The sequence below is a fragment of the Coniosporium apollinis genome (genome assembly GCF_000281105.1).
Source record: "Coniosporium apollinis CBS 100218 chromosome Unknown supercont1.20, whole genome shotgun sequence".
Classification (NCBI taxonomy): Eukaryota; Fungi; Ascomycota; class Dothideomycetes; genus Coniosporium; species Coniosporium apollinis.
This window is the reverse complement of record NW_006913282.1, coordinates 40,395-66,475: the sequence shown is the minus strand read 5'-3', so window position 1 is coordinate 66,475 and position 26,081 is coordinate 40,395. Positions and strand designations below refer to the sequence as shown.

General features: G+C 54.2%; 9 protein-coding genes and 1 non-coding gene across 10 annotated transcripts; 4 read left to right on the top strand and 6 right to left on the bottom strand.

Moving 5' to 3' along the window:
* Positions 1-190: 190 nt before the first annotated feature.
* W97_04499 (uncharacterized protein) lies at positions 191-3,994 on the bottom strand (the record flags this gene model as incomplete). The annotated part of the gene is made up of 1 exon (XM_007782388.1): positions 191-3,994. The coding sequence occupies one exon, from the start codon at positions 3,992-3,994 to the stop codon at positions 191-193; it is 3,804 nt and encodes a 1,267-aa protein (XP_007780578.1).
* Positions 3,995-5,128: 1,134 nt separating this feature from the next.
* W97_04498 (uncharacterized protein) lies at positions 5,129-7,413 on the bottom strand (the record flags this gene model as incomplete). The annotated part of the gene is made up of 2 exons (XM_007782387.1): positions 5,129-6,153; positions 6,204-7,413. The coding sequence occupies 2 exons, from the start codon at positions 7,411-7,413 to the stop codon at positions 5,129-5,131; spliced, it is 2,235 nt and encodes a 744-aa protein (XP_007780577.1).
* Positions 7,414-9,178: 1,765 nt separating this feature from the next.
* W97_04497 (uncharacterized protein) lies at positions 9,179-10,860 on the bottom strand (the record flags this gene model as incomplete). Its single annotated transcript, XM_007782386.1, has 4 exons — positions 9,179-9,824; positions 9,880-10,515; positions 10,574-10,714; positions 10,766-10,860. 4 exons carry the CDS (start codon positions 10,858-10,860, stop codon positions 9,179-9,181), a joined length of 1,518 nt encoding a protein of 505 aa, XP_007780576.1.
* Positions 10,861-12,768: 1,908 nt separating this feature from the next.
* On the top strand, positions 12,769-13,390 carry W97_04496 (signal peptidase I; the record flags this gene model as incomplete). Its single annotated transcript, XM_007782385.1, has 2 exons — positions 12,769-13,061; positions 13,162-13,390. 2 exons carry the CDS (start codon positions 12,769-12,771, stop codon positions 13,388-13,390), a joined length of 522 nt encoding a protein of 173 aa, XP_007780575.1.
* Positions 13,391-13,623: 233 nt separating this feature from the next.
* On the top strand, positions 13,624-13,708 carry W97_04495. Its single transcript has one exon. It is a non-coding gene; the product is annotated as a tRNA-Gly (tRNA).
* Positions 13,709-14,326: 618 nt separating this feature from the next.
* On the bottom strand, positions 14,327-14,651 carry W97_04494 (non-histone chromosomal protein 6; the record flags this gene model as incomplete). Its single annotated transcript, XM_007782384.1, has 3 exons — positions 14,327-14,359; positions 14,414-14,538; positions 14,591-14,651. The coding sequence occupies 3 exons, from the start codon at positions 14,649-14,651 to the stop codon at positions 14,327-14,329; spliced, it is 219 nt and encodes a 72-aa protein (XP_007780574.1).
* Positions 14,652-16,404: 1,753 nt separating this feature from the next.
* W97_04493 (uncharacterized protein) lies at positions 16,405-17,278 on the bottom strand (the record flags this gene model as incomplete). Its single annotated transcript, XM_007782383.1, has 3 exons — positions 16,405-16,783; positions 16,841-16,997; positions 17,077-17,278. The coding sequence occupies 3 exons, from the start codon at positions 17,276-17,278 to the stop codon at positions 16,405-16,407; spliced, it is 738 nt and encodes a 245-aa protein (XP_007780573.1).
* Positions 17,279-17,828: 550 nt separating this feature from the next.
* Positions 17,829-22,124, top strand: W97_04492 (uncharacterized protein; the record flags this gene model as incomplete). The annotated part of the gene is made up of 2 exons (XM_007782382.1): positions 17,829-21,845; positions 21,906-22,124. The coding sequence occupies 2 exons, from the start codon at positions 17,829-17,831 to the stop codon at positions 22,122-22,124; spliced, it is 4,236 nt and encodes a 1,411-aa protein (XP_007780572.1).
* A 212-nt stretch (positions 22,125-22,336) lies between these two features.
* On the bottom strand, positions 22,337-23,513 carry W97_04491 (homoserine dehydrogenase; the record flags this gene model as incomplete). Its single annotated transcript, XM_007782381.1, has 2 exons — positions 22,337-23,421; positions 23,477-23,513. 2 exons carry the CDS (start codon positions 23,511-23,513, stop codon positions 22,337-22,339), a joined length of 1,122 nt encoding a protein of 373 aa, XP_007780571.1.
* A 269-nt stretch (positions 23,514-23,782) lies between these two features.
* On the top strand, positions 23,783-24,775 carry W97_04490 (uncharacterized protein; the record flags this gene model as incomplete). Its single annotated transcript, XM_007782380.1, has 1 exon — positions 23,783-24,775. One exon carries the CDS (start codon positions 23,783-23,785, stop codon positions 24,773-24,775), a length of 993 nt encoding a protein of 330 aa, XP_007780570.1.
* Between the last annotated feature and the right edge of the window lie 1,306 nt (positions 24,776-26,081).

The window sequence follows — 26,081 nt, the reverse complement described above, 5'->3', positions numbered from 1 at the left end:
CCGAAGCCATGTTGTGCAATGCGGATTTCTGCCTCGATTTTGAGCTAGCTCAACGGGTTATCATGCTAGATGGCCGCAGCCGAACGAAGCTCCCGAGCGACCTTAGAGCAAGGTTTTGTGCGGGATGTTTCCTCCTATCCCATCACAGCGCTCAGCCCCTCATCCATTACACCCAGCCTCTCTAATCAAACTACCGATACTCCTCCTTAAGCACCCACCTCGCCCTCCCCCTCCCACCCCTCTCAAGCGTCGCAATCCGCTTCAACATCTCTTTAAATTCCGCCGTCCGCTGCTCGGTCCCACAAAAGCGATTGAAATGGTCGATCAGCATCTGCGTATACACCGTCCCTCCATGCGCGCGCAGGTAGTCGCGGATCAGGATGAGGAAGTCCTTGCCGCGCGGCTGTTGCTGCGACGGTGTCGATGCACGGGAAGACGAGGGCGAAGGTGCTGCGCTGAGGCGATTCGGCGTGTTGAGCCCCTGCCGGGCTGCGAGATTCGACAGGATAGACGACGAGGACGGTCCACCGCCACGGCCGGCGCCGCCACCGAAACCACCACGGCTGCTTCCGATGCCGCGAGGGCGTTCCTCGGGCCGTCCGGCTGTGCCGACCACGCCGGTCCAGGTGGGTGTCCCGATGGGGACGGTGCGAGCGACTTCGCCGGCGCGCTGGAGCTGGCGTGCGGCGTCGGCGGCGACGCGGCGGGCTTCGCGGGCGATAATTTCGGGGTCCGCGCGGACTTTCGGTTTGCTGCTAGTCGAGTCGATGATGGTGTCGTGGTTAAGGGCGCTGTGGACGCCAGAGCGGGCGAAAATGGTTGAGAGGAGGCGGTCGTCGGAGGCGGAGGGCTTGGAGGCTTCGCCGTCTCCAGTGGCGGGTGTTGACGAGGTTTGAGGGGAGTCTGCTGGAGCGTAGTTTTCGTTGCGGGCGATGCCCACGACTTTGGTGAGGTCGTTGGGGTTCGTTGAAGCGTTGGCTTTAGCAGTTGAGTCGCTGTCGGTTGGCGGCGTCGGAATGCCTTGTTCCTTCGCGCTAGGTTGTTTGTCTGAGAAGCGGACCTCTGTGCCTTTGAATAACGACCCAGTTTCTGTCTCGCCATCGTTCTCTGTACCAAGCGTGAACAGATCGTGCAGGTCCCGCAGCTGGAAGGTGGTCCGTTGTTTCGGATCTCTGAGAATCTTGTTTGACAGGAACTGCTTGAAGATCTGTCGGTGGTATATCTTCTCTTCGACTGTGCCTGCAGTCATGAGACGGTATATTTCCACCTCCCTCTTCTGGCCAAGACGCCAAGCTCGTTCTCGGGCCTGAACGTCCGTGGAGGGGTTCCAGTCCGGATCGTAAATGATAACCCGGTCGGCGCCAGTCAGGTTGACTCCAAGACCTCCAACTTTGGTCGTGAGGAGGAAGACATGGAGGTCCGGGTCGTTATTAAACTCATCAACCATGCTCTGGCGGTTCTTGATCGCAGTCGTTCCGTCCATGCGTCTGTAGTTGAAGCCTTCGAGTCCCTTGATGAACTTCTCTAAGATATCCAGCATGATGCGGTGCTGAGCAAAGAGCAGGGTCTTGTGGCCACCTCTCTTCCAGATCTCCAACAACGCTTTTACTACCTGCATCTTGCCTGACTTTGAGGGGTTGCCGTAGTTGTACCCTGCTTTCAGCGAGAGTGTCTTGTGCTGCACTAGATCCGGATGGTTACAGATCTTGCGGAGGATGTCGATACCAAACATGGCCTCTCGTTTGCCATCATTGATAGCGTTCATCTCTTGCGAACTTAGGAAGTCCTCGTACTCGCGCCGTTGAATCTTCGTCAGCTTACAGAACAGGACGCGTTCGGTCTTCTTGGGAAGATCAGCAGCCACATCCACTTTGAAGCGTTGCAGGAGATATGGACTGATAGTGTCTTTCAGTGTCTGTGCACAGTTCATGGCGGTCTCGACCTGAAGATTGGATGCATTCGCATACCCACCGAGGCGGATTGGATTCTCATAAAGCGTGCGGAAATCCACAAGTGTTCCCAGACGCATGGGAAAGATGAAGTCGAACAACGACCAGAGCTCCGTTAGGTTGTTCTGCATGGGTGTTCCTGATAGAATAACTCGGTTCGCGGTCCTGAGCTCCTTGCAATCTATCGTGATGCCAGCGTTCGGATTCCGGATCTTGTGTCCCTCATCCAAAACGGCGTACTCCCAATCGGTCGGGATCAGGAACTCATGGTAGCTCTGCAGCCCAGAGTAAGTGGTGACAAGGACATGGCCATCGCGCTTGACCCTCTCGACGATCCGTCTAGCAGCTTTCTCGCCTTTCGTCCTCTTCTTGGTATTGTTCCAATCCCTAGATTCAAGCTCTTCTTCCATTGCTGTTTCGCGTCGGATGTCCATCATACCGCTACCAGAGGTATGCAGGATAGATACTCGAAGTGGCGGCCACCACCGATGGAATTCGTTGACCCATTGCTTCATAACCGTAGCAGGGGTTACGACGATAATTGGTTTTGTGAGCTTCTTTGAATGGTGTAAGCCAGCCAGGAAGGAGATGACTTGGATGGTCTTCCCGAGCCCCATCTCATCACCAACGATACCGCCTACTTGCTGTGTGTATAGCTCATAGAGCCACTGCACCCCAGTCTTCTGGTAGTCGAACAGCGATGGCCAGATGTCGCCAGGCATACGGAAACCATCCCCAAATTCGGTGTCTGGTCGCGTTGGGTGCGGCTTGTACCACTCCTCTTCTTCTTCCGTTTCTGCCACATTCCCTGCCGGAGTAGCTATATCAGCACCGGACATCTGAGAATCCGCGTCGGCCTCAGAAGCGCGCTTTTTAGCTTGCGCTTTTCGCCGAGCTTCTCTCCGTCGCTGCACCCAGCTCTGCAGCCGTGCCTGATATACACGCTCATCCCCGTCATCGATGCCTGTCAGATCTTCCTTTTCCGCAGCCGCGGGCGTTTTCTTCACCTTGTTTGGCGGAAGTTTGCGCTTCTTTTGGGGCGCAGTATCCATGGAGAAGTCGTCATCGAAATCGTCTTCCTCCGCTTCCGCATCGTCAGTAAACGTTGCGTCAGGATCATGTGCATCCGTGTCGATCGCATCATCCGTTACGCCTCCCACAGAGCTCGTCGTATCGACTTCAATTTTGGTTCTAGCTTCCCGTCTGTTCTCAAGCCGTCTCCGTTTCGATGCTCGTTCGATCGGGAAGTCCACAACAGAGCTGGTATCGCTAGTCTCGTCTTCTGCAAATCCCGGTCGCAGAAGATTGCGATGTGACATCGGCTGCGCAGCTGCCTCTTGCTGAGTATCGTCCTGTACCTCCTCTTCTTCGACTTCGGCATCAAGCATGACATCTGCAAGGTTCGAAGACGCGCGAGGCAGAGATGCCATTTTCGAGAATGGCGTAATCTTGCCGGTCCTGATCAAGAAATCCCTCCTGCTCTCGCCCGGTAGAGGGCCACCAGTGGCCCCATGGGGTGCTTCCCCTTCGCCACCCGCATCGTGCCGGTCGCTGATGCGCTTTTGGATTTGCTCGACTTCTGTGTCCAGGTTGCGTATCCGCTCCTCCGTTTCTGCAATGTCTGACCGTATCTTGTTCTTGATGATCGACCCACCCGGTCCGTCGAGGCGCTGCTTCAGCTTCGCGAGCTGGTTCACCCATCGCTGCTTTTCCGACTGAGTCTTCTCCAGGCGCTTTTTGTCTCGCTCATCCGCTTGCTCGGTCAGCAGCTGGTCCGCTTGCCGGCCGATGTCGCGCTCGAGATCGTCTTGATCACGGACGCCGGTCGCGAGGAGCTTTAGCCTCGCTTCTGCGTCTTCGGTTTCGCTGAGCGGCTCCAGCTTTGCTCCCTTATCTCCATCTTCGTCTTCAACCTGCGGTGAACTGTCCTTGTTCGAGTCCAGCCCGTTGCCCGCCTGGACATCAAGGCTTTCTCCGTCAAGCATCGGTTCGCTTTCTTCGAGGTGCGGCTGTGCGCTTAGCTCATGCTCCGATGTTTGCGCCATTATCGCGATCGTGTCTTGCCGCTACAAGTTCGTCCGATAGAATCCAGTTTCGGTGTGGGCGTGGCTGAGGGCGAGAGTTTGCGCGTGGTGAGAATGTGTTTTCGAAGGACAGCCGACTACTGAAACTCTGTTCTTTGTGTTGGACGTCGGCTTCCGGCAACGAGCGACAGCAGTGGGAGTGGCAGAAGGATATCCCACAGCAAGCTGCCTGCGTTTGCTGTGTTGGTAGAACAGATGGCGGACCTCGATAGCAACGAAGACTGTCGCCTCTCGTCGAGTCATGCATTAAGCTTTGGCGATGCTTTGCGTCATGCGGCGACTCGTCGGCAGCCAAGGTACCGGCGTTTTGCACGTGAGCTGCTCGAAGCGTGCCTCCTCCGCAGCCTTCACGGATTGCTCTCACGCGCAATAACTTTACTCGCACTTGAGAGCTTCACAATCACAGAGAGATCATTGAGGCCCACACTGATGCCCACCGTGTCTGTGTTCCAGCGCAAGGACGCATGGTGGATAAGCTAAACACCTGGCGAAACGTAAGCGGCATGCAAGCCTTCACTTCAAGAACACAGTTGTTTGACAATCCTCAGAATGTATATTTACTCTCTTGCATTCAGTTTGTACTCCTACATCTTCCCCCGTGACGCATCGCTTGTGTCTATGAGATGGCGTGGATCACGCCCTGTCCGACAACCTAGGACACCCCTGAGCAAACAACCGCACTTTTAACCCGAGGTATCATAACGAAAGAAACCAGAAAGAAGCGCACATGAAACGCTGAAAAGCTCAAGAAGCAAGGCGCAAGAAATATACTGAGGGCACCAATAAAACTCAAGCCTAGACAATCTTCTAAACATACACTAACACAATTCGCATGAGGAACAGAATCCGCCCATAGCTGGCTGTACTTCCTCCGTCTGAGTGAAAGACTTTTCGTGTAGAATGGGAAAGGTCGTAACTTCGTTACTTCATGACGCATGGGTAGTGTGAACCTCATTCCGCCAATTCGCACATCAGGCGAGAGTTCATTCTGACCAGGTCCGGGTCCTGGAATGAAAATCAAGATTGTCTTGGAAAAGAGCTTCAAAAACTGACCGGGGGATCTCTGAAGCAAAAACTTGTAGAGGTGAGGTAAGCTCACGCCGAGCTCTGGGTACGTCGATGACCGGAGCCATGAGGTTTCGCCAACGCCTTCTGAGCAAGCGGGCTAGCCTGCGTACCAGCAGCATTGGATGTCTTTCTTTTCCGTATCGGCGTAATCGTGCTCTTTGCCGACTTGCCCTTCCGAAGAGGTTGGTTGATGGACGCGCGCATTGCTGGATGTGGTGGGAGACGGGAGATATCGCGGTACTTGTGCTGGTTGCTCCGGAATGCGCCGACCGGAACGCGATCGAAGTGTTCGAGGAGGGTATGTGACGCATTGCGCTGGTTGAGATTCTCAGCGGGTTTAGCTGGGGTGACAGCGGGATGAGCGAGGATTGAAGTCATTGGGGATGCAAGCACGTCGTCATCAGCCATATCTTCATCGGTATCGTCGCCAAATTCGAGCAGATCGTAGAGGTTTAGGTTAGCTTCTCCCTCATCCTCGTCGTCATCCTCGTCCTCTTCCTCGTCTTGAAAGGTGACTGGGAGAAAGGTACCATCTGGGTTGACTCTCGTCCAAGGGTAGGTAGAGTTTGGAGGTGGAAACGTCTGCTGAGGAATGAAAGAGTCGAAGAGGCCGTCTCTTGGATCCATCCCGAACACACCACCAAGCACAACGTTAAGACCGACGGGGCTCTGTAGCGACCTTTCGGTGAAGTCGCTGTCCTCGCCAGGATACGGTTGGGACGAGGGACGAGGGGAACAATCAGCAACACTGCTGGCGCTGCTGCCGTTGAGCGAGAGCATATTGTTGGTGGCAGTCCTGGAAGGAATGACCACCAGACGGTTCGCTACTGGGTCAAGGACACAGATAGCTTTAGTCGGATCCACAGCCCACGATCCCATGACAGGACCCTTTTGCCGCGAAGCCGTAGTTGGGCCATTCTTTCTGGGGAAGGGCTTCAGGGTGGCAGTCTTGTCCGTAGCACTAGACGACGGCCGACGACGAAGCAGGGCACTTGGATGGCGCACGGTGGCTGTTGGTGGGAGCTCTTCATCAGTTGTATCGCCGTCATCGGCTATACAGGAAGGTTAGCGAAAACAGGCGAAGCGGCAGGAGCACTCATACTTTCGTAACCGCTAGACTCTGTGTCAGAGTCTGGCGATGCGGATCCAACTCCTTCGTAGTCGCGCTCTTCCGTAAAATCCCAGTAGGAGTTTTCTCCATCGCTGGCAGCAGCCCCTCCGAAGTCCGTGTCGCCATCGTTCTCAATCATTGAGCGAAACCCAGGCGCAAGACTTGCCTGGTCAAGCAAGAGATCGGGGAAGTCGTCGGTGTCGTCCCCTGAGCACGTACAACTTGTCTCATCTGAGTACCTGACGTTATCGTCAAACCTAACTCGCCTCGGAGAGCCCTCCGACTGCGCTTTGTCAAGAGAAGTGATGTCAAGGTAAGCATCGTTGTTAGATAACAGGTGGGCATCATTGAAACCCATGGCAGTGTCACCGAGACCAAAACCATCTAGGAACGACTCTTCACCAAACGGAGCAAAGTCCACATCATTGTCTGTGATCCCGGAGTAGAAGCTTGGAGTGAATATATCTGCTTCAGATTCAATGATGATTTTCTCCTCAAATTTCTCGACACCTGGATCGTCTTCCTCGGAGTCACTGATCTGATCTACGCCCTTATACACCTCATCATCCGAGGTTTCTATTACATTATCGTCGCCGGATTGATTAGCGGCGCCTCGGTGTGGTCTTTCGAAAGCCAGAGGTCCTGCTGCGTTGTTGCTGGATTTCCGAACAATCTTCTTGCGAGGATAAACGGACGGCGATCGCTTCATCTCTTCTTCATCATTCCCCACCGTCAAGACTGAGTTCGTGCTGACGTTGCTGTATGTCCTCTTTTTCGTCCAGTGGAGATGTGGCGAAGCGGCAGTGTTGCCGTGCTGTAGCCCCGCCCTGCGGATAACAGGATTGTTTGACTCTTGGTCGCCTTCATGTCGATGGCCAGCCCGGATCGCTGGACGTTTCCCTTTACCAAGACCGGATCCGCCGGACGGGGCGCTTCGTTCTGGCTCTTCCGACCCTTCCTCTTCTTCGTCCGGTTCGTCACTACTGTCTTCATCGTCGCCGCTGAGTTCGCCGTCGGTTGACGCATCTTCTCCAAGGCCAGCCGCTTCCTGCCTCACAGTGCTTTGTGAAGAGATCGAATTTTCACGACGATGGACTTTCCTGGAAGCGTTTCCATTACCGCCACTGAGTCTTTCGTGCCGCTTGGAAGGTGTCCCTAAAAAGTCGGCAAGGACCGATGATCTACCGCCCGGTGGCGCCATGTTGTGAAAAAAACTCGTGCTTGATGTGTGGAGGTTGTATGGTAGGTCGTTATGTTGTGGGTGCCGCGGTATGAGAAGATCTGTGCGGTGTTGGAGTGATGAAAGATTGAGGCGGGTCTCAAAAGGGCGGGGGTTGTAGTGTAGTCGCGAATCGCGGGGCTCGAAGAGCTGTGGATAGGCGCTCGTCCGCCGACGAGAAAGATGGAAAGTGTATGGCTGTGGGACTCAAGATGTCTTTCGACGAAGATGGGTCCGCTGATTCGTCGTTGTTCGCTGTTTTAAAAGGTGGAAAGCGCGGCAAGATCGGGTTCGTGGAGCTTCCTACTTATAGGAATAAGATTTCTGGAAGTGAACTCAGTTACCTAAGCAACGTCTGCTTGAGGCAATTGGCTGGTGAGATCTTCGTGGAGGTATTGAAATTCTCGATGTGCTGGGCCGTACTGGAGGGCAACCGTGGTAGGCCCTCCAGTAAGGATTTACAGCTCAGCGACAGCCCGCGGCATTTTCCTCGACGAAAACAGGTAAAGTGAATCTGGTTATGTGTCCTGGTGATTGATGTTACTGCGACTTCGTTGTCTGTAAGCGGTTTGAGGGAGAGAGGGAAGGGCTTGGAGGGGAAGGAACGACATTATTTTGGATGGAAAAGTTAGCGTGAAGCTAGCAGAAAGCGGTGAGGCTCCCAAAAGGTTGCAGGGATACACGGAGTCAGAGCGAGGCGGCCGGCGGCGCTTGATTTGCAGCTTTGAGCCCTTGCTCGTCATAGGGTGCAGGGGATACCTCTCAAAAATCGAGAGGGGCACATTTGCTTAGCATTTACTGGGTTAATCCCCGTCAATGGGAAGCATCAAAATTCATTTTACGCTGCAGAGGAGAAGCCCTCGCGTGCTCGCTCAGAACAAGGCAGAGAGCCGTGTGAGGGAAAAACGTAAGGCCCCACCAAAACAGCCCTGGGAAGCAGTCGAATCTGCGGTTCAAGGTGGCAGAATTCGATTTGGCGCCGAGGGGCATGGATGCCTCCGGCTCGATGATCCCTGGCCCATCTGCAAGCCGAACTCAAACTCGACCACCACTCACGAGGGCAGAAAATACTCATTGCTGTCACCAACGGCCTTGTTATCACGTTGCAAAAAGTCAAGCTGGCGCTTTCACTCTCCAAAGCATGGCGGTGGTGAGTCTTCCAGCAATGAGCCTGTCCTCGTTGTGGGAGATGCAGCCTCATGCTTTCACGTGCTCCGCTGTACCTTAAGCGCCGATCTCAAACGCTCCATAGCCGAAGTCTCGGTAGAGAGGCGGTGAGAGTAGTCGACGTGGGGCTCTTTGACATCACGGGTACTGGTCTGCTGTCGTGGGCAAATATCACATATATAATCACTCGAGGAAAGATACCTAGCGTCGAGAAATCAGATGTCTGTGTGTAGCCGTTTTCGCTGCTGGAAAAGCTAATGGCTGTCTCGCAACGAAGACTGTCGCGTGGACGCAGCAGGCGTGGCACGTTCGTGTTCAGGTGCTCGCGTGCCTCCCAAGAAGTGCCAGAAATGAAACGATAGCGCTCCAAAGAGTGAATGATTCTTGGATAACTGGCAATGCAACCCAAACCGACTGTCGTATGAGATATGCTGTAGGATTCCGTAACCGAAAAAACGCCAGCTGCGAATACAAACCAAATCTGAGATTTTCTTCTGACGTTTCAGATGACTCTGAAGGTGCTGAAGGCCCAAAGCGAGCTAGAAATTGGTCTGCCAAAGGATCGTGGTTCTTTTAGGGCCTAATCCTCTTCGCCCATCCCGCTGTCAGGTGTAGAGAGATGTAACTTCTCCAGTCGAGCGGAGAACACACTCTCCTCGAGTTCCGGGTAGCGCGTCAGTATCATCTTCAAATTGGTCGTTTGTGTACTGTTGATTTCCCAGAAGTTCTCAGCGATGTGGTTGCATAACAGCTTGCGCAAATCGTCGTCGGCATCCAGACCAGTCGGTGGCTCGTGGAACACAAAATTCGTGACCATGAGGACCTCAGCGGCTGGCCACGGGCGAAGGACGCAGACCTTGTGGACGACCAGTTCCATCATCTCTGGGAGCTGGACTTCCCGTGCGACATTGAATGCACGGCCACAGTCTAGGAGCGCATCGGCCTTCTGAGCGATGCTCTCCACGCCGTCCAGGCGTGCCCTGTGATCACTGTCATCCAGCAATTTTGGGTTGAAGTCGCCGTGAGTGAGAAAATCTGCGACGGCCTGGAACCGCGCGACGGTGAATGCCGAGTATAACGGTCTAGTGATGTGCCATCCGAGTTCGTCATCCCAGGTCATACACTCTGTCAAGTGCAGAAGTTCAGGCTTCATAACGCTGCTTTTCGGAATGCGCACCGGCGTGCTGTCCTTGCCAATAATAAAAGCCACCATGGCGCCATCCGGTCTGGCGGGCTCATTAGCATGAAATGCGACAACATATACCAGGCTCCATTACTCACTCGAATAGTGGACTATCGGCCTGCGTTGCTGCACGCTCCGACGATCCTAAGTGCGGCGTCTGTTCGCGGGTAGGCTGAGAACGAGCATCACCGGCTCCTGTAGGAAAATCGCATGACTGGCTTGTTGACGCTGTTGCTGCCGGTGTAGCTGGTGTAAGCCCCTCGAACGTCTCGGCCAATGTGTCTATCTCCGGGGTTGATGACCGTGACAGGACTTCATCATCGTCTTCCACGTCGCTCTCGGATGAAGCAATTAGAATTTCCTCGCCCCTACGGACCCTCTTTGGTAGTGGTTGTTCATCATCTAATTCGGCCTCTTCGCTATCCTTGACTTCTGACGGAGGGTTCGTCTCCACATCGACACACTTGCGCTTTCCCTGGCTTATAATCAAAGGTCGAGATTGAGTTGCCGATGCTTGCGCTGGTGAAGCGACACTCTGAGTGACTGGGTCTCTTCCTTTCTGTAGGCGCTCCGCAAGCATGTAGCTATTCCAGTAATCCAGATCTCGAGGGAGACCGTCAACCGCACTAGTAGCTCGATGTGCTCTTGCTAAGGATGGGGACTTCTTATCTAACTGCGCCTCGAAAAGATAACTCGGCTCGAACACGCGGAGATTTCTGTGGGGAACCCAAACACTATCGGCCCGTCAGTAACAGGGAATCATCCGGTCATGCCAACTTGGGAAACTCTCACAATTCGTGCTTCACCATGGTAAGCATGGGATAGAAAGTGGCCCCTTCCTGGGAAGGGCGTTGCTTCCGGAAGTTTTCTAGCACCATGTCGCGATCACAGACGATAGCGGGCCAGAATTCGCTGTACGCCTTGACGAGCCAGCTGAAACGGGGTTAGCATCGTAAGACAGAGGCCAGACCCTGGTTCACTCACTAACTCCCGTCCTCGATTCTTGTGCTCTGTGAAACTCTTTTAAGAGGAACTGAGGAAGACTTCGAAGAACCTGCCAACGAATGTGACGGCGCCATGTTCGGAATGCTGGTTATTGACTGAGGAAGATGCAGTGTAAAAGAGCAAATGCCAGAGCATGAGGTGGCTGGATATGACGGCGGATCACACGCTCAATCAATGTGGAGTGAAGCGGAAGTGGACGGCGATGAAGCTCTGGTAACCCACGAGTTCAAAGCCGCCTAAGAGGCGCCTAGCCTTTTTTCCCTCGAAGCCGGTGTTGAAGTACCGTGGTAGGCGAATTGTACTGCGGTTATCCGAGTAGCAGCGTTGATTGCTGCTTTGTGAGCGTCAAAAACACGAAACTCTAGTGAAGACGTAGATACTGAATAGAAGAGATGAAAGTTGATGATGTGACAATGAACGATAGAGACTGCTCAACCTGGCTTGCCAAATACTCAGAGGATGATGAGGGGAGTCAGGTGATGAATTCGATGCTGACAGCAGGTTGCAAGCTTCGGTTAGATCTGACTTCCAATGAAGCTGTACGCCACTGACTCAGGCTAGGTGTAAGTAGGCGCCAGATGCTCTGGTACGTTGGTGAAGTGGTCGTTGAGCTGCCCGAAACTTCGAGAGTCTGATTGACCGCTGGTGAACACCGTTGACTATCCAAGCGTCATACGAGGCCTGCTCTCAGGATGGAGAACCGGGTGAGCGACAATGACGACTTCGAGGACTGAAGTGAGGAAAGGTTTCATGTGAACAGCAGGTTGGATACGAGCCAGTCAGTCCAAAGGATGGAGAGAGTCCGTTGTCGGGTGCGTGTTCTGGCGCCGGTCTCAGGGTCGGAGAGAGTTGTGTTCCCCCACCACTCTGATGAGGATGCTTCACCACAACGTAATTGAGAGTTGAGAATTGAGTGTTATTGTGAGACGATGCGGTTCAATGCGCAAAGGGAACGAACAGCCCAAGTGCTTGTGACAACATGAGATCCAAGAATGTATAGTAACAGCAGCAGTGAAACCCTCTTGAAAGGTCTCAAACAAACAGGCTTTAAGGCGTGAACTGTGAGAACGTTCTTTCTAGGGCGGCTCTCAGATCCGAGCTCACAGCACAGTATGTTCTTCCCAGCAATACCGATGGAGGTGTGGAGCTTTTAATAAACCTTCTTCGATAGACATCTTTAGTAATTGATGTGTAATAACAGTAATTCTGTCACCCCCAGAGACTACAGGAGAGGATCGACACGACCACATCTCCAGACGTGGAGAGACTTATTCGGAGCCTTACCCGCGGGTTTTGCTGTGATGAGATTCAACTTTCAAGCTCGTTCGGAATGCAGTTGGAGGAAAAGACATTCGCACCACCTGCATTGATTGAGAGGATGGAATTGCTATCTAGAGCCAAAGGGATAGAAAACGGAAAGTTTAGTGACAATCGGTACCTACCGAGAATCTACGGCGAGCAAAGGTGAACATACCACGCGGATGACAGAAACATCTGGACTTGTAGATCAATGGACACTCAAATTACTCCCAAGTTACAGAAATTCATCGAATCCACCACGTTTCCAAAGATCTTTACTCCAGCCATTCCACCTTCAAGGATGGGTTGAACACGCTTATTAGGCAGTATACTATAAGCAATGGCTTCGTTTCGTGGCCATCCTAAGCTGGCTGAAGACCCATCTGATTATGGAGTTCGGCGGTTATTGTCACGCAGGTGGTAGCTTGTGGTGGAGATGTTGATGAACATCCCAAGAAGTTAGGAACAGGTCTCGCACAGACGGAAGGTTTAGACGAGCATCTCGTTTCTCAAAGCTGGCTTCATTAACAACACCACCGACAGCTCGCACAACTCACAATTCTCGCCCTCCCACGGGCACAGCTCCCATGATAGCGCCTTGAGACTTTCGAACCACTAAGACCGTACTATCCATCAGAATTGCGACGCCCAACACCCTCAATCAAACCTACCAGCCGCCCACAATGCTCAACCTCTCCTCCCTCCAACCCCGGCAACTAGCCGCGCAAATCCTCAACTTCGCCCTCGTCCTGAGCACAGCATTCATGCTATGGAAAGGTCTCTCCGTCGCCACCGACTCGCCCTCCCCGATCGTCGTCGTGCTCTCCGGCAGCATGGAACCGGCTTTCCAGCGGGGAGACCTATTGTTCTTATGGAACAGAGGCCAGGACACGCAGGTTGGGGAGGTAGTTGTGTACAATGTGCGGGGGAAGGACATCCCGATTGTGCATCGAGTTGTTAGGCGGTTTGGCGGAGGGTGAGTCAATCCATCGCTCGCACAACAGCACCGTCCAAGCGGAAGCCTCGCTGGTCTTGGAAGGAAGGAAGTCCCATGCTAAAAGCTTCCAAATATACAGAACAGGTCCTCTCCGCCTTCTCACAAAGGGTGACAACAACGCGGCAGACGACACAGAGCTGTATGCACGCGGACAGAGCTTCCTGAACAGGCAGGAGGACGTTATTGGGAGCGTGGTGGGCTACATTCCTTTCGTGGGATATGTCACGATCTTGTTGAGCGAGTATCCGTGGTTGAAGACAGTGATGCTGGGGTTGATGGGGTTGACGGTGGTGCTGCAAAGAGAGTAAAGGGTGCTCACGGTTAGTAACCGGGATCCGGTGTTCAATGGTTGATAGCAAATCCGCACTCTGGAAGAAAGGATGTGTCGAACGGCGCTTTGCAGCTCTGCCAGTAAATGATTACGATTTTGGGGCGACAATAGACTTGCAAAGCTTATGATGCACGGAGGTCAGCAAAAATGGTGGGCAACCTCACGTACCAAGCATATATGTAGCATTTATACAGCTCTTCATCTCAGCCAGCGGGAGTGGTCTAGCGGTAAGATGCTGCCCTCCCAGACATACGGACGGAGGCAGAGATCGCGGGTTCAATCCCCGCCTCTCGCAATAGCTTGTGTTTTGCTTGACTTTTGCATGTATTAATTTTTGGCTGAGGCGGTGACGAGCTGCGGCGGCGTACAGCAGACCGCGGCTCGTTGGCAGCTGCCGGGTAGACGCAGACGTGTCGAAAGGAAGCTGCTGCCGGCTTGTAGCTAGCATTGCAAGGATCGCTGAAAGTTGACACCTTCCGGGGGAATGACGTGAAGGACAGTGAGCGGACTGGGCAATAGCGGACGCGCAAAGGCTTGGAAGAAGGAAGTCCACTCATTTTTGTAGCTAACTATTGTACAGAAATGGTGGGAAAAGCATTACCATCCATACCCTTAGTTCATCATTCGCAGGACCCAGCAGCATGTCCGGTAGAAGTCTTTTAGCCGACATAAAGAACCCAGGGCCTCCCTCCGCGCAAATGAATAACTCCAAAAGCAAAAGCAAGAGAAGTCTGATTCCGGCCATCCTCGCGCACCAGATGCACTACAACATGCGGTCCGATCCACGTACAAGGTGGTGCGGGATGAGTGGGACTAGATGAGCAGACAGGTGACGAGCAAGAAAGCCCGTGATCGGCATGACAGGTGAGATGGCGACCGTGTCGTTCGCTTGGATGTGGTCGTTGATTGGAGCTTACTCGGAGACTTCTTCCTCTTCGTCGGCATTCTAAGATAGTCAGCAAATAGTAGGGAGGGGCTAGTATGAACAGGGGCAACGTACAGCGCTGTAGGCTGCCTTCTCCTCCTCGTAGCGCTTCTTGTCGGCAACAGCCTTGGCCTCGTATGGCGCACGCTGCTTCTCGTTCAGGGCCTTCCACTTCTCGCCCAGCATCTTGCCGACATCGCCTTGACATCCTTGTCAGCACGTGAATGAAACAGGAGTATCGCGAGTACATACCGAATTTGATGCCGGGGTTGTCCTCGCGAACTTTGTCGCGCTGCTCGTTGGCGAAGAACATATAGGCGGAAAGTCCTCGCTTTGGTGCGTTAGGGTCTGCGTGGCTTGTTAGTGCAGAACGCAAGATCAGGGGGAATGCGACTTGCCCTTCTTCTTCTTGCCGGAATCGACCTTGGCAGCCTTAGCCTTGCGGGTCGTGGTCTTCTCCTTAGGCATGGTGACTGTCGGGAAGAGCTGAGGAGAGTGTTGTACGACTGTGTAATCGTTGTGTTAGAGTGGTGTTAGAAGGGTTGTTTAGGATGCGACTATACGCAAGAAACGTGTAACGATAGAAAGAGCAGTGGATGCAGGTGACCTCAAGAGTTTGCCTCATGTGCAGGTGACAGACCCAAAAAGCATCCGAGGTCGAGCGCGAGCAACCTTTACTCTAACAGAATTGCGCAGATAAAAGCCAAACCCTGTTAAGTTTGGGGTGTCGCGTCATGCGAAGATGAAGCCGCGAGCGCTTGAGCTGCGGTGGCTACAAACCAGAACAACAACACCAGGAACACGGATGCAGTCAGGTATGAGACTTACTTGGACGCTTGATGCGATCGTCGAGAGTTTACTGTAAGAGGTTTGCGACAGCTGTGGTTGGATCTGTGGTCAGCGCAGGTTTGGATGCGACGGCGACGTCAACTCGAAAGAGCGGATGGAGGCAGGAAACATGACGAGAGCAAGGCGAATCAAGGCGAATGTCGCGGGAATCGCGGTGCAAAACGCGTCAATTGAGGGTGTTGTGAAGCGTGGAAGCGTGGCATGTCTGGGACCGAGTTCGTGAGGAGCACGAAAACCATCAAGTACTGACCGATAGAGCGTCCCTAAGAAATTTGGTAGGCAGCGTTGGAGAGGTGAGGGCTGGCAGTGTGAGTGAGGGAACTCATATGAGAGAACTGGCAGCAGCCCGCTCAGACCCGGGCAAAAACAACGCTAAGCTTAACCCCGCCATGCCTGACAACAACCTCACCCTGCATTCCAGCAGGAAGCTGCCCATCTCACCGTGCTGTTCGCCTTGATTGGAGAGCAGTGCCATACGCTCGTGTTCACCGTCCGGCTCTAATGGCCAATGTCTCCGCTGCCATGGAGCTGCCGCAATACCACAGAGTTGTAGAACTGCGGTAGCGGAGCCATCGCCGTCGGTCTCATAGATATCATTCCAGGATCGAAGCCAGTCACGTGACAGCTGCGGCTGCCATACATCAGCATCGAAGATTAAGGTGGGTAGTGAGATATCTTCACTTGCAACAGAACTGGACGGTCTAAGGATTTGCCCTGTCGCAAGATGGTGCGGTCTCATTTGAGTCGCTTATCATGTGGCCACCAACACTACATTTGTGAGCGTTCCAATTGGGGGTCAGCTGACTTCGAGCATGGGATCAAACAGAGTTAAAGTCTACGATGGACACATCTAAACATAGCAACTTTGCTATAACTTGCATCAACGACACTGCAGAGCACGTGACCTTGGGCCTAGTCTGCACGGCCTCAATTTCGTGGTCTGAAGTGGTGCTCTTGTCACTGAGGATAAAGATGAATGTTCCGCACCCGCTGCGGCACTCTGGAGTATCCGCAAGCTAAGGGAAGCCGTTTATACGTCCGAAAGGACGAGGTGCCGAAGGCAACAGCGCCGAAGAACTCCATTCTGAAGTCCTGGACGATGAGTCCTTGAGTGACAGCGAGTCCAGCCGCAGACCTGACCTGCTGTCGCCGTGCCGAATAACACTACCGTTGGCGGAAAGCTGATGCGACTGAAAACCTTAGTAGGATAGCGTGCCTCATCCAAGGTCTTCCTCGTCATCCATGACAAGACCTCTCAAGGCATCATCACGCGCCCAGTCCACTCCGCTGCCCGCGATTACAGCAGCAGTGATGCCTTTCATGGTCCGCCATTCCCGACGCGACGCCCGAATCTGAGCGTCAAGACCTTCTAACTTGGAGCGGAGTTTCGGGTCCTGCACTACTTCGGTCTTCTCGGACTTCGTCTCTTCAGCAAGGGCCAGCAAAGTCTGTGTTAGCTCTCGGTTTTTCTCGTTGGCGATGACGTTTCCGCGCTCAGCTTTTGTGAGCTCTACTGCCGCTGTGGAGAGCCTGGTTGTTGTATCGTTGTGCAACATGGCGAGAACATCTCTATCATGAACCAAGGAGAGCAGTCTCCTGAATTAGATTTAGTAAACGTCCTTTTGTGTTGTTGGTTATGGCAATCTACTGCACCTCTCAGCCGGATCCGCATTCGGCTCTGCGTGAACGGCCTTAAGCACTGGATGAGTGATTAGGACGTTGTGCACGATCCTATTCCGCAGAGCATACGCTGCTCTGGCCTCCAGCAGTTCCTGCTCTGCGACGGCAAGCTGTGCTTGGATATCATCATCTGACAGTGTTGATGTATCATAGGGTTGCACTAAACATAGTCAGCATTGCAGCAAAGAGCACTTAGGATGGTGCCATACCCGCATTTTGAGTTTCGTACAAGCTAGACTCGAGGCGTAGCTCTTCCTCTTGATCAAAAAGTGTGAGAATCAACTGCTCGCGTTCAGACAGGACTGGTGTGTTACCCTCCTTCGTTTGCAGCAGGCTCAGCACGTCGCCCAGCTCATTCTGCTGCGTTGGTTCGCTTATGACGGCTCGTTGATCACTCGTGTGGCTCTCCATTGACGAGACGGATCAACTTGTTTACTTGTATGTATCATGCGGTCGTGAGCTTCGGCACGTGAATAGACGTGGTGACAACAGAACTTAGTGATGGGAAACTCGGGCCCAATACTGTGTGAGCCAGAACGTGTCCAGACTCTGATGAGCGAACTTCTATACGCGGAGGGGAAAGTAGTGGAATCTAAGGATCGTCGGTTGATGATATTCAGAGCTTGTTCGCGTGACTTGACGTGTTTGAGCGTCTCCATCACATCCGAGTACCTGGTCATGCTTGGGGACGGTTATTCTGCCCGCCGCTAAGAAGCTATCCCGCGGTGATCTTCCATCAAGGGAGTTTCCACAGACTCGTGCCTGAGAACCGAGTGATGGCAAGGGGCGAGTCTGAAACTTGAGGTAAGTGGTGTCTGACTAGTCGTCTTTGCTTCCATAACCATCCTCGAGAGAAGCTCGAGGCATCAGCAGTGCAAGTGGAAAAGTGCTCGTAGGGATACCTGATAGACCATCTGCATTTGCGCGACGCTGACTCCACGATTAGGCCCCGTAGAAGCGCATGTCCTTGCAACTCCTTGTAGCCCATACGGGTTCACGGCTCGATGCCGACCCTGTTTCCCTCAGCTCTCTAGACGCTCTGCGCTCGTTCATCACCAAAGCTACTTCCATACCACCGCACGATCAAATACTCCTCACCACCCGCGGCAAGCATGTCAAGCTCCAAGCGCTGCTCACGGAAAAGGAAATCTTCGTATACGACCGAGACCTCTTTAGTCTCCCTGCAAATCAGTCACCCGACTCCATAATCCCATCTACACAACTACCAGAGCCTTTCACGCCTCCGGACCCGCCAGACACCCTGTCGAATCAAAACGACTTGAGAGCATGGCAGGTCTTGTTTAAAGCAAGACGAGATTGGGCCACGAGCTTGGTCGAGCGATGCCGGTCAATGTGCTCGGAAGCAAAGAAGTACCTCGACGAGCGCACTATTGTTGACAAAGGCGTCCGTATCGCTACGGCCAATCATGAAGCGCATATCCGCGGTCTGGAAAAGAAGCACAGGGAGGCACAAGCATGGTCTGAGGACGTGGTCAAGGAACAAGAACTCAATATACAGTCATGGGAGGACGACTTGGCGCGGCTGCAGAGCATACCCGCGAAAGCAGAATTTCGTCGTTTTGTCTCAGGCGCACCCGACGACCCAACCCCGAGGCGGCCACGGAGGGTATCAACTGGAGGCGTTTCGCTTGATACCTTCATAGATGTGGAGGCCGCCAAGAACGCAGTATCAACTAGCCAGTCAGTCACAAGCGCTCTGGAAAGCCGTGTGAGAGGCATGGGCAACATGATCAAGAAACTCGCGTCGGATTACAGCGAGCTTATCGGAGCCATCGACCAAAGCCAGAACCGATCTGCGCTCGAGGAAAGTGACGAACCGGTCCGACTGTTGCAGGAGATCGAAGTGGTTGCGAAGAAAGTTGCATCTGATTACGATCATGTTCTAAGCCTTCCGTCTGCCTCAAAGTCAGTAGCTCAAGTCTCCAAAATGGCGTTACTACATACTCGCAACTACTTGCCAAGCATAGCCGAGTATAGTATCGAAATGGATGAAGTTGTCCGGCGCGCTCTCAGCGAAAAGAACAACTCGGTCACCCATTTTGTTGAGCATATGCAAGCTATAGCGGGTATCGAGTCTACGCTGTCCGCCGTCAACTCCGAACTGTCTTCGCTTGATGTACCAGCCGATGGTTTGGAAGCATTCGAAACACTCGCGCTATTGTCGAGGCTGCCTTTCGTCTATGGATCCCTTCTCGTCGAGTCAGTCAGGCGGCGGGAGTGGGCTGAGAAAATGAAGGGGGACTCGTCCGCTCTTGCGGAGGAGATTGCAGGTTATAGGGAAGAAGAAAGCCGCCGTAGAAAGAAGTGGCTGAAGAGCATCGGAGATGTCGTCAACCTTGACGCTGTGCAGGGGCAGATCCTTGGCGTGGAGATTAATTTACAAGGAGACGATCAACGCTGGCCATACGTAACTCGACAGGAGCTGCAGGAGTATCAGCATACGTTGCGCAGTGTCGGCGGGCAAGAAGCCACTTTAGAAGCTCTAGCTCAGGTCACAAACGAACCTGACAAGTCGACAAAGCAGCGGGGCAAGCGTGTAGCAAACTTCAAATCTGGCAGTGTTCATGAAGTGGCTTTCGGCAACGGCTCCTTTATGCGAGGTGATGAGGAGATGAGAGTGCTCATGGAGTCAAAGACGAAGCTGGAGGAGGAGCTCAAGGGTCAGAAGAGTCGCGTACGCAAGCTCGAAGACCTACTCCATCGCCAAAGCCACGTCAAACGCCTTTCCATCGGCAGTGGGTTCCAGCCGCAAGCTGTCTCGAGCCCTGAGCCATTGACGCCCGAGCCTGCCAGGGATGTAATCTCACCACAACCGCAGAATGATCAGTCGCGTCGCTCTTCACTTTCATCCCGTCGCTTCTCATCAAACCAAGCGACAGACGAGAGGGCACTGACGCAGCGAATTCTTGGTCTTGAAGCGGAGCTGGCAGCAGAACGGGAGCACCGTGCCGGCATGGAAAAGGCTACCTTTTCTAGATTAGAAACTGGGGCGGACATCCAACGTCAAATCGAGGAAGCTAACTCTACGAAGAGAGATCTGATGGAAAACATGGAAGCCCAGCAGAAGGAGTTTTCGGATGAGAGGCGGTCGCTTGAAGAAGAACTTACAAAATGTAGGATCAGGATCGAGGAGGTAGAGGATGAGCTTGACAGGATCCTCGGCAGCCGCCACAATGAGAGGACCGAGAATGACACGAAGACGAGGGCTCTTGCTGCCGAGCTCGACGAAACTCGCAGGGACTCTACCAACGAAATGCATCAAGCACAGAGTCGTATTGAGGAGCTTGAGAATACTCTCAATAAGCGTAGAAAGGCAGATACTGAACACATACGCGCACTGCGTGTCATTCGCTCGCATCTAACATCAGAAGATCCGTCCTCAGAGGACCAAGCAGATCTGGCATCCGATTTGGAGGCTCTCATACAACGCTCATTGAACCAGGTAAAGAATCTGCAAGAAGCTCTCGCCGACGCCAGGTCGGAGAACGAACAGCTATTCCATAAGCTTGAGGAGCAACAAGCTGGAATGGCCAAGGCACAAGAAGAGGCGGCTACAGAGCACGCCAAAGTAGGTTCGTTGACGGCCGAACTCGAAGAGGAGCGAGGCCATTTACAGCAGCTGCGGACCAAGTTCGCTGAAGGCGAGACTGGCTCAGAAGCACTACGCCAGCGAGTCACTGAAGAAGAAAAGAGAGTGGGAAGATTGTCGACGGAGCTTGCTGCCGCTAAATCTCACAACAATCATCTTGACCTTGAGCTGCTGTCCCTCCAGAAGAAGTACTCGGTTCTCAAAGCCGACGCCAGCGCCAGCGGTGCACATATGTGGCAACGCCAATTGCGAGCCAAGGAGTTGACCCAGAGGCTATACGCCCAAAATGAGAGGCTGATCCGTCTTTTAGAAGACCTAGGGTTGATGGTCACCCAGCAGGAGGATACGTTCCTTATCCAAAGGGCCCCAAAATCTGGAGCAAGCACCATACTGGCTGAATCGTCGCTACCGATGAGCCGCAGCGCGTCGACTCCATCGCCTGCGAGAAAGTCCTTCGATGGCGCCATGGATCTGCCATTGCTCGACTGGATGCACGAGGAGGACCCAGAGGCGGAGGCGGCGAGATACGCTGAGTACCTCAAAGCTATAAACCGCTTGAACCTCGACGTCGTAAGTGAAGTGGTCAAGAAGCGATGCAAGGATATGGAGCACACTGCCCGCAAATGGCAAAAAGAAGCCCGAGCTTACCGCGACAAGTCTCATCGCGCACAAAGTGAGGCGCATGAGAAGATTGCTTTCCGTTCGTTTAAGGAAGGCGATCTAGCCCTGTTCCTGCCCACCCGAAATCAAGCTACTAGGCCCTGGGCAGCGTTTAATGTCGGCGCACCCCATTACTTCCTCCGCGAGCACGAGTCACACAGATTGCACAACAAGGAATGGCTAGTCGCCCGCATCTCCAAAGTTGAGGAGCGCATCGTCGACCTCTCAAAGACTATGGACAGCGCTCGCTCCATCGCCGAGACCAGCGACGGCGGCGCATCTTTCGAAGACGACAATCCGTTCGAACTATCCGACGGCCTGCGCTGGTACCTCCTTGACGCCGCGGAAGAAAAAGGCGGCGCGCCTACGACCCCAGGTCTCGGCAAAAGCTCAATCGCCAGCGTGACCCGCGTAGACGCCAGAGGCAAAATCGGGCCTGAGGAGAAAGCGAAGAGCAAATTGCCAGATGCTAGTAAGACCCTCAACAAAAGCCTCGAGAGCAGACGCAGCAGCGGGAACTCTAAGAAGAGCGCAAGTCTGCGCTCACCGTCCATCACCAAGGCAGACTCTTCGGAAGCGCTACTCGCGGACGCACTAGAGGCATCTAAGCTACCTCCTGCGAATGCTGGGCCCAGCCGACTGCGTGAGGAGAGCCATATGCCTGCCATGGGCTTAGGCGTTGACACGGAGAACAACCCGAACGATGAGGTCAGAAAAGATTTGCTCTGGGGACCGTGAAGCAAAAAAAGGCGGCTGACGAGCGAGTAGAAAGCACGCGCCGGAGTGCCGCATACAAGATCAAACGCCGCCTCGCCTACGAAGTCCGTAGATGCTTCTCCGTTCAAATTTGCTGCGGCTTCGCTTTCCAGGACCGCCGCTGAAGGGCCCGTTTCTCCATCGAGACAGCCGGCGAAGGCGAGGGCTGGGGCGTGGGATAGCCTTTGGCAGTTGGACATCAACTACGAAGCTGGGAAGGCGAAGAAGTAGAAATGCAAGGGTCCTGCGTCACGACGTTCGGAGGCTCATTGCCGCGTATATCCATTATCTTTGTTTTTTTATAGCCTAGGTGCTGGTCAATGTCTATGTAGTCCCATGGCGCATCATATCACCTCGGTCCGGGAGATCAACCGTTCACTAAAGTCTTGGAACATCGCACGCCTTCAAAGCTCTACTATCACTCAATAGTTGCTTTTGTACGCCTAACTCAGGAGTCTAATAACCTTTACAAGGTCTCCCGTTACGCCCATAGCGGTGACTTCGCCTCCAGCACCGGCACCCTGAATGATCAACGGATTATCACCATACCGCTTCGTGTAGAAGCTGATGATGTTATCACTGCCTTTCAACGCAGCAATAGGATGCGAAACATCAAACTTCTCCAAGCCCACCTTAACATCGTTCTTCGCGACATCAATGCTGCCAACAAATCTCACGACTTTGCCCTCGTCCGCAGCCTCCTTCTTCAGCTTCTCCATATCATCATCGAACTCGCCTAACCGGGCTAAGAACTCATCACCGCTGCTGCAGCTTTCCAGCTCCTTAGGGATGAGACTCTGCACCGGGAAGCTCGTCGGCGACTCGACCTCCAGCCCCGCCAACCTCGCCAGAATTGTCAGCTTCCTCGCAACATCCAGGCCATTCAGATCATCGCGGGGGTCCGGCTCTGTATACCCCAACTCCTTCGCCTTTTTCACCTCCGCGGAAAAGGAACCCCCGCCGCCGCCAACGGGCATGAAGCTGTTGAAGAGGAAGGACATCGTCCCCGAGAAGACACCTTCGATCTTCCGCACCTCGTCGCCAGTCTCTACCAGCTCTTTCAGCGTAGATATGACGGGCAGGCCAGCGCCGACGCTCGATTCGTGGAAGACGTAGCCGCCGCTGCCCTGGCCATTCAGCGCGGCATCGAAGATGTCTTTCCAGAGCTGGAAGGAGTCGGAGAAGGCTTTCTTGTTCGGCGTCACAACGCTGATTCCTTTCTTCAGGAACAAGGGGTACGCGTTCGCGACGTCCTGGTTGCTGGTATTGTCCACCAGCACGACTCTCGCGGGGGCGTTTTCGAGGTAGCTGGCGATTTCGGAGGGCGGCAAGACGGAGACAGTGGAGGCGTTGAGGTCGTCTTCCCACGTTGCGAGGTTGATGGGCTTGTAGGAGGGCGAATGCAGGAGCTTGGAGCTGCGGGAGACGAGGATCAGGGAGAGGTAGATGGGGTTGAGGCGAGATTGGGAGAGGCGGGCGCTGAGGTCTTGGAGCTGGGTGAGGAAGCAGCGTCCTACGCCGCCGACGCCTGGGACCTCTTGTCAGATGGGTTGCGAAATGGGTATTATAGGGTGATGGCTCACCTATGACGGCTATGCAGACCTGGCGGGGTGCGGGCATGGTGGGCGATGAAGGAAGGCCTTTATGTTAATTGAACTGCTGTGAATGGAGTAGTTTTGAGCTAGATGTCTGTATACTACTTCTTTAACCCGGATTCAGTCAACAAATCCAAAGACTAAACTCTCTGTTTTCTCCCGCGTGGTAGGGATGGTGGGGTTGACATTTTGTCCATGCCATGCATCAAGGGTCAGCCGAAAATCGGAGCTCTGGCCGGCCGCATCATTCGTGCACCATCACCGAGCTCCTGCTTGCACATCTTAATCGCAACCATGACCACCAAGGACTCCTCCCTCTACGGCATCCCCCGCCCAAAGAAAGCCTCCGGCCGAGAGATCTCCTCCTCCACAACCCTAGCCTTCACCTCCCAGCTCTCGACCCTCATCGCCTCCAGCACCAGCACCACCAACCGCTCCTCCACCGGCCGTGCCCGCCCCAAGAAAGGCGACATCTTCGCAACCCACAACAAAGGCAGCCGCAAGCGCGCCCTCAAAGACATAGATGACGCCTCCTTCGAGCAGAAACACAGCACCAGCTCCGACGCCCTCGATGCCGCGACCTACCACCGCTCAAAGCGGAAGATGGAGGAAAAGGCGCGCCTATACGCCGCCATGAAGCGCGGAGACGTGGAGGACGTGGACGAGAAATACGCCGTGGACTTTGACCGCAAGTGGGCGGAGCAGCAGGAGCGAGGGGCAGGGTCGGACGCCGAGACGTCGTCTGGCGACGAGGACAGCGAGGCGGAGAACGAGGTGGTCGAGTACACAGACGAGTTCGGGCGCACGCGACGCGGCACCAAAGCCGAAGCCGCGCGCGAGGAACGCCGCAAGAAGGCCGCCGCGGCGGATGAGCCGGACCGCTTCACCGCGCGCCCTGCCGCACCGAGCAACATCATCTATGGCGACACGGTCCAGGCCGCGGCGTTCAATCCGGACGTCACGATCGCGGAGCAGATGGCTGCGCTGGCGGCTAAGCGGGACAAGGAGGCGACGCCGCCGCCGGATGAGCATTTTGATGGCAGCAAGGAGATCAGGACGAAGGGGACGGGGTTTTATCAGTTCTCGGCGGATGCGGAGACGAGGGCGAGGGAAATGGAGGCGCTGGAGAGGGAGCGGGCGGAGACGGAGAGGGCGAGGGAGGAGAGGGATAGGAGGAAGGAGGAGAGGAGGAGGGAGATTGAGGAGAAGAGGAGGGCGATTAAGGAAAAGCGTGGGAAGGTGCAGGCGGATCGGTTTCTGGACGGTTTGGCTGATGATCTGGGCTGAGGCGTGGGTCGAAGTGCGCCATACGTTCGAGTGTAACTGGTACCAACGCTCGGACAGGAAGGAGGGTACAGCACGCGATACGGCGAGCTGCAAGAAAATGCAGCGTATCACTGGTTAGGACAAATCTGGGATTTTCAAGACCACATTTCATCGAGACGCGAGAGCAACAACAAGCGCTTGACCAACGCCTTTTCAAAGATGAGTGCGAGCAGTCTATCTCCCAGATCTCCCAAGTTCAAACAGGGACGTCACAGCGCGCAAGAATGTCTTTGGGCTTTTCTGAGATCAGTCCATCCTTCTCCAGGAACGACTCTAACCGTGTCGGGAGCGCCTTGTTTGAAGACCGAGGGCGTAGGATCGGCCGTGTGGACGCGCAAGTGGGCTATCGAATTCCTTCTTTAGCCTAGACTTACATAGCTGGATGCTGGGTTGCGGTGAGATCCAAGCAGGCTGTCCAGAACCATCTTATGGCCTCCAGCGCAGGCCCAGCACATCACGTTGCGTCCGTCCACGTCCTTAATGCTCATGTTAGCACGCTTCCCGTTGGCCAGAAGCTTCACGATGTTGGCATGTCCGTTTCCAGCGGCCCAGAAAAGTGCTGTCCGCCCGCGGTTGTCACTAAGGTTGATGTCCAGGGAGGACACAGCTAAGAAACACCGAACTGTCTCCTCATACCCGTCTCTTGCTGCCCAGGAGAAGGCGGAGCGACCAGCTTTGTCAACGTGAGCGACGTTGACTTGGTGATCTTCGACCAGCATCAACACCACATCGGGGTGGTTGCCTCCAACAGCCTAGCAAAGAGGCGTCCAGTGACTTACGTCCTGACTGTCCGCTTTAATCTTGCAATGCCTCAGTAATTGGTTGACCACATCCAGCGAACCGGTACCGGCGGCCAAAGACAAGGGAGATCGGCCTCCTCATCCCCCGAGGCCTACACTGACGCGCTCGTCTGCGATCAGGAGCCTCACGACGTCGGCATGGTCAAGTTGAGCGGCGATACTCGGGGAGTCATGCCAGCGATCAAGTTTGGGTTTAGCTCGGTTCGCAGGAGGACTTCAATGACTTCGTTTTTGCCCGTCCTTGGCAGCCCAGAATAGGCCAGCCTCTATGTCCCTCTCGTACTGAGGCCTGCAGTTCTCCAGCAGAGATCGCAGAAGGACTGGATGATTGAAGAAGCAAGCCGTGGTGAGGGGGCTGAAACCTTGGAGGTTACGGAATGTTCATGCTGTTCTCGTGCCAGGAGTAACGCAGCCAGTTCTTCAGCCGTGGGCTGTTCCTTTCTGTCAACCTCATGACGGCTTTCCGG